The 5,625-nt window shown below is 39.4% G+C and overlaps 1 protein-coding gene across 1 annotated transcript in view; it reads right to left on the minus strand.

Annotated features, from left to right (window-relative positions):
• Positions 1–24: 24 nt before the first annotated feature.
• Positions 25–5,625, minus strand: part of LOC107557743 (arginine/serine-rich coiled-coil protein 2-like) — a gene marked incomplete at its 3' end in the record, with an annotated part of 8,834 nt that continues 3,233 nt past the window's right edge. Inside the window, exons 4-8 of the mRNA XM_016241269.1 lie at positions 4,678–4,859; positions 2,229–2,308; positions 1,046–1,144; positions 719–975; positions 25–120 (exon numbers count right to left, since the gene is read on the minus strand). Of these exons, the coding sequence (XP_016096755.1) occupies positions 25–120; positions 719–975; positions 1,046–1,144; positions 2,229–2,308; positions 4,678–4,859 (714 nt within the window). The remainder of the gene's footprint in view (positions 121–718; positions 976–1,045; positions 1,145–2,228; positions 2,309–4,677; positions 4,860–5,625) is intronic.

Genomic DNA, 5,625 nt, shown 5'->3' on the forward strand with positions numbered 1-5,625 from the left:
GAATGAAAAGTAGAAAAGGAGAACTCTTACTTTGATGCCCATAAGTTTGCGAAATTTCACATTTTGGTCTTTATTACCAAAACTCAGCTTCTCCCAAAGCTCAGCTGTTTGTGACTTGTCCTACAACACAAACACATATATTAATGCTGAACATCTTAAAACACACTTAAGATTTTAAGGATGTCAAAAGCACCGTTACTAGAATGAGAGGCAACTAGTTCTATGCAAAAGCAAATCACTTATCAATGGCAAAATGAGCACTAAAGATGAATTTTCTGGTGTTATGATTTTTGGTCAGACTGTGCAAAAGTTATAAAAACAGTGTGGTCTATCAAAAAGCTTGTTCTGAAGACGATCCGAGCCAGTTTTGGTCAAAATGGCATGAATCGTCTAGGATGGGTTCACAGGATTTTGACCAGAATTTTGTTTATGGCGTAAAAAGATGCAAAATTGGTCACGGGTTGCTTCCAACTCAGAACGAGCCCAGAAGTGATCGGGAAACATGTTTAGCTTGTGTCACGTTTTGAATAAACACAAATGCACAGCTGAGCTGTCGGTGGCGCTAGAGGATTTGCTTTGGTTAATGTTCAGACTATCCTCTATCAGTCTGCCAAATTTCATAATGTTCCCATAAACTGTTCTATGGGCTGCTATAGACTCAAGAACAATTAATCCAAACATATATTAATTACATTATCAGTGACTTGCTAGTCCTCACCCCTTCTTTTTTCCCCTGCCACAACATTTTCCTCTTCTTCTCCTGCTCTGCAAACTTCATTGGGTTCACCGCTGAGGGATTGTAGTAGCTTGGCACAGCAATGCCCGTCTCTGCCAGCGTTTTGGCCTGAAGCGCCGCCATCTGAGCGGCCATTGCGATCTGAGGAGTGACCTGTGTGCCGGACGCGAGCAGCGCTGCAACGTTCAGGCCAGGACTGGGTGCTGCCGCAGCCGTATCGCACAAGAGTGGAGCTGCTTCTGTTGGGAAACCAGCCATATATCAGAGAGATGTAGCGCTGAGCTCAGATGATCTGTGCCAGTTACTTACCTGCTGCTATCTCTTGTTGTTGCCGTTTTTCCAACAACTCTTTTTCTTTCTGTTCTTGAAGCTTCTTTGCTCTCTCCAACCTAAGAGTGAGAGGAGAACATATTCAGTGAAGGTGAAAACTACAAGGCTTCTCATCGACTAGTCGGATGCTTTAGGTGGTTTTCAGTGGGTGGTTTTGCTGCGGTCCAAATCACAGCCCTGGATATAATAACATTGAAACTTGGCTTGTGTGATATCGTCTGCGATAATATCATAATTGTTGTTATAAAACGGACAGCTCCGGTCCTTGATTCTGACTGGTTGAGCTAGGGCTGGGCGATATAGCTAAAAAATGTATCAACGATATAATGTTTCATATCGTTCGGTATCGATAATTATTGACATTTTTATAACCTTTTTAAAACAAAGAGCAATAGAAAAAAAGGTTTAAATTTAACCAGTGTATTTTTAAATTAACCCAATTTATTGAGACAAACAACAAATATTTTTGTTTTAACAGTCAAACACACAATAAAAATTAAACAAATATGTAACTTCTAATGTTTTATATGCAGATTAAACGGGTGTTAAGTAAACTTTTGTCGTGTCTCCCGAGGCCACAGGAGGGCACAATGAGCAAAATAATGCAGCGCATTAAAATGTCAACGCAAGGAAATAAGTCTATAAAAAAAACACGTGCATTACATCTACATTAAATCATATAAATCAAATATAATTTCGTAAATTGCATAAACAATTTATGAACAAAACAGCATCACGTATTTATGCATTGCTTAATCCACAGAGCCAATTCGCCCATCACACAGATTGCCTTCAAAAACATATCAGACGCAGTGAAAAGGAATAAACCTCCACAAATTCGTGACGTGTTTTCTAAAAGTTTTAACCGTTTTAACTTTGCATGGCTTTCTATACATCTCTTGTGTGAGATGTGTTCTGTGTGAATGGCTTGGTTTCGTTTTTTAACCCAATCAAGATCTTCTCCGCATTGAGCTTCTATATTTCTCTAATATTTTGAATGAGTGACCTGTGTGCCGGACGCGAGCAGCGCTGCAACGTTCAGGCCAGGACTGGGTGCTGCCGCAGCCGTATCGCACAAGAGTGGAGCTGCTTCTGTTGGGAAACCAGCCATATATCAGAGAGATGTAGCGCTGAGCTCAGATGATCTGTGCCAGTTACTTACCTGCTGCTATCTCTTGTTGTTGCCGTTTTTCCAACAACTCTTTTTCTTTCTGTTCTTGAAGCTTCTTTGCTCTCTCCAACCTAAGAGTGAGAGGAGAACATATTCAGTGAAGGTGAAAACTACAAGGCTTCTCATCGACTAGTCGGATGCTTTAGGTGGTTTTCACAGCGGGTGGATTTGCTGCGGTCCAAATCACAGCCCTGGATATAATAACATTGAAACTTGGCTTGTGTGATTATCGTCTGCGATAATATCATAATTGTTGTTATAAAACAGACAGCTCCGGTCCTTGATTCTGATTGGTTGAGCTAGGGCTGGGCGATATACAGTGGGGAAAAAAAGTATTTAGTCAGCCACCAATTGTGCAAGTTCTCCCGCTTAAAAAGATGAGAGAGGCCTGTAATTTTCATCATAGGTATACCTCAACTATGAGAGACAAAATGAGAAAAAAAAATCCAGAAATTTTTAAAACAAAGAGCAATAGAAAAAAAGGTTTAAATTTAACCAGTGTATTTTTAAATTAACCCAATTTATTGAGACAAACAACAAATATTTTTGTTTTAACAGTCAAACACACAATAAAAATTAAACAAATATGTAACATCTAATGTTTTATATGCAGATTAAACGGGTGTTAAGTAAACTTTTGTCGTGTCTCCCGAGGCCACAGGAGGGCACAATGAGCAAAATAATGCAGCACATTAAAATGTCAACGCAAGGAAATAAGTCTATAAAAAAAACACGTGCATTACATCTACATTAAATCATATAAATCAAATATAATTTCGTAAATTGCATAAACAATTATGAACAAAACAGCATCACGTATTTATGCATTCGAGCCGAAGCACCGATCACACAGACTGCATATAAAAACATACGAGACGCAGTGAAAAGAAATAAACCTCCACAAATTCGCGAAGTGTTTTCTAAGTTTAAACTGTTTTAACTGTGCATGGCTGCATCTCTTGTGTGAGACGCGAGAGCAGCAGTCATATTTGTCCGTCTAAAAAATGCGCTGAATATGCGTTCAGTGTGAATGGTTTGGTTTGGGTTTTAACCCATTCAAGATCTTCTCCGCACTGAGCTTCTATAATTCTCTAATATTTTGAATGAATAACGCAGCAGCGGCGCGTCTCGTGGGCTAGACTAACAAAACATTAAACTACAACGTCACTTACATCATAACCACCGCATCTCGCGCTCCACTGATGACGCTGATGCACACCTAACATTGGATTGTACTATTTTTGCATTCAAATGCAAGTGTTTATTTTAAATTCGACTAATATTGATTTTCTGTATTCACAATCTCCTCGTCACTGGCACAGCACTCATGTTTGTGTGTGCTGTCTGCGTCACTCAGAGCACGTGCCTCGTGCGCTATATCGAACATTTTTTATATCGTTATCGAAGAAGATGTACCATCCATAAATATCGATACCGAAAATATTTATAAAGTGGAGAGTTCCGGTGCTTGATTCTGATTGGCTGAGCCGCGTTCGAAGCTGTTGTAAATGACGCTACAAAGTAACACACACCTTTGTTTACGTTTGTGTGTTGCTCGGCAACCACTTTGTAGCAACCACAACTGTTTCTGAGGAGCTACATTGTTTGGTGGAAGAATACTGTGTTTATTAATATCATTACACTTTATTTGCTCTGTGTTATTTTGTGAAACCTTGCTATGTATATGGAATAACCGTTTTATAAAAGCAGTAACCCCCGTGAAGCCGTGGTTTACAGTGAATTCATAACAGCTCGTGCCTAACAACGCCCCGTAGCTGTTATAATTCACTGTAAACCACGGCTTCTCGGAGCTTATTGCTTTATTTTAACGATTAAGCAAGCTGACATTATCGAGCGTCACTCGCTTTGCAAAAACTAAACAAAAACCCGTCCTGAAAGTCCAAAAGTCTCTATGTGTGCCGAAGCTGATTAGAAAGCCACTGTAATTCAAGTTATGAAAGACAAATATCCCTGTATGGGTTTGTGTTTATATTTATGTAGTGGGGATGTAACGATGCACCAGAGCCGGTTGAAAATTGATACAAATAAGTGCTACAAGTTTCAAAATGATCATCTAATTTTGATTAAAAACTACTTGTGCTGTATTTATGCAACGTCTTTGTTTGGATCACGATTAAAATACGGTGCTTGCCTCTAACTGTAAATAAAAAGAGCACAGGCAAAGCCTTAGTTTGTTTATTTGAAGAGATTTATTTGTATTTATTTATTTGATTTAGGGGTTGTTTTTAAAGTTCAGTGTAGTTTTGTTATTTGACATATTTCAATGTCTCAAAGAAATGTGCAGCATTTTGTCTGAGAAATAATAAAAGGACACCATTTCATTTATAATTTGTCTTAAATCTCAAAAAAATGTTGTATCGCATCGTGAGTTGAGTGAATCGTTACATCCTATTATAGAGTTAAGTAATATGACACAGACTGATTCAAACGAATCAAAGGGAAATACCTTTCCCTCGAGCGTGATCGTGACAGGCTTCTTGGTCTGGAGGACTTCTTGTCTTTCCGACGCCGCCGCTCCTCCATGTCTTTATCTGACGTCTCCAGCTGCTCCTCTGATCCGCTCCGACACCGCAGAGCTTTCTCAGAGGCCTTCTTCCGCGCCTGTTTTAAGAAGAATTGGTCTCTTTCAGGAAAATAGTGCAATAAAGAGAGTTAGTAAGTTGGTTTGAGCACAAACTAATTTAAAAAATAATAAAAAATAATACTGACAAGAAAAACTGTTTTTAAAAAAACCCTATGCCAACTTCCACCACCATCCGAGTGCATCGTGTACAGTTACATTTAACACAAATGAGCACATTTAACCAACACATTTACACCCCGTTCACTACCCCCCAAAAAAAAAAGGCCTTGTCCCATTCAAGAACAGAACACCCACATCGAACAGTCTCTTCGTGCATTAGCACGCTGAGTATAATTTATTATAGAAAAGTTATCATACGATCTAAAATACAGGACGTTAAAAAAGCTCCCAAACAGACATTTCTCTCCATCTGTAATCAATATTAATAAACTTAATATTGCATGCAGTTGTGAGTATATCTCAGTGCTTTTCCTCTCACTGCTTCGGTCTACGCTGCATACTTACCCAGCACTAACACTAGCAATGCCAGCTGTAAGACTACTGATGATGTGACCATGTTTGTGTGTGAGTGAGTGAGTGTGTGAGTGTGTGAGTCTGTGTGTGTGTGTGTGAGTGAGTGAGTCTGTGTGTGAGTGAGTGAGTCTGTGTGTGTGAGTATGAGTGTGTGAGTGAGTATGTGAGTCTGTGTGTGAGTGAGTGAGTGTGTGTGTGTATGAGAGAGAGAGTGAGTGAGTGTATGAGAGAGCGTGAGTGTGAGTGTGTGAGAGTATGAGAGTGAGAGTG

Source organism: Sinocyclocheilus grahami, unplaced genomic scaffold (assembly GCF_001515645.1).
Source record: "Sinocyclocheilus grahami isolate Dianchi unplaced genomic scaffold, SAMN03320097.WGS_v1.1 scaffold618.1, whole genome shotgun sequence".
NCBI lineage: Eukaryota > Metazoa > Chordata > Actinopteri > Cypriniformes > Cyprinidae > Sinocyclocheilus > Sinocyclocheilus grahami.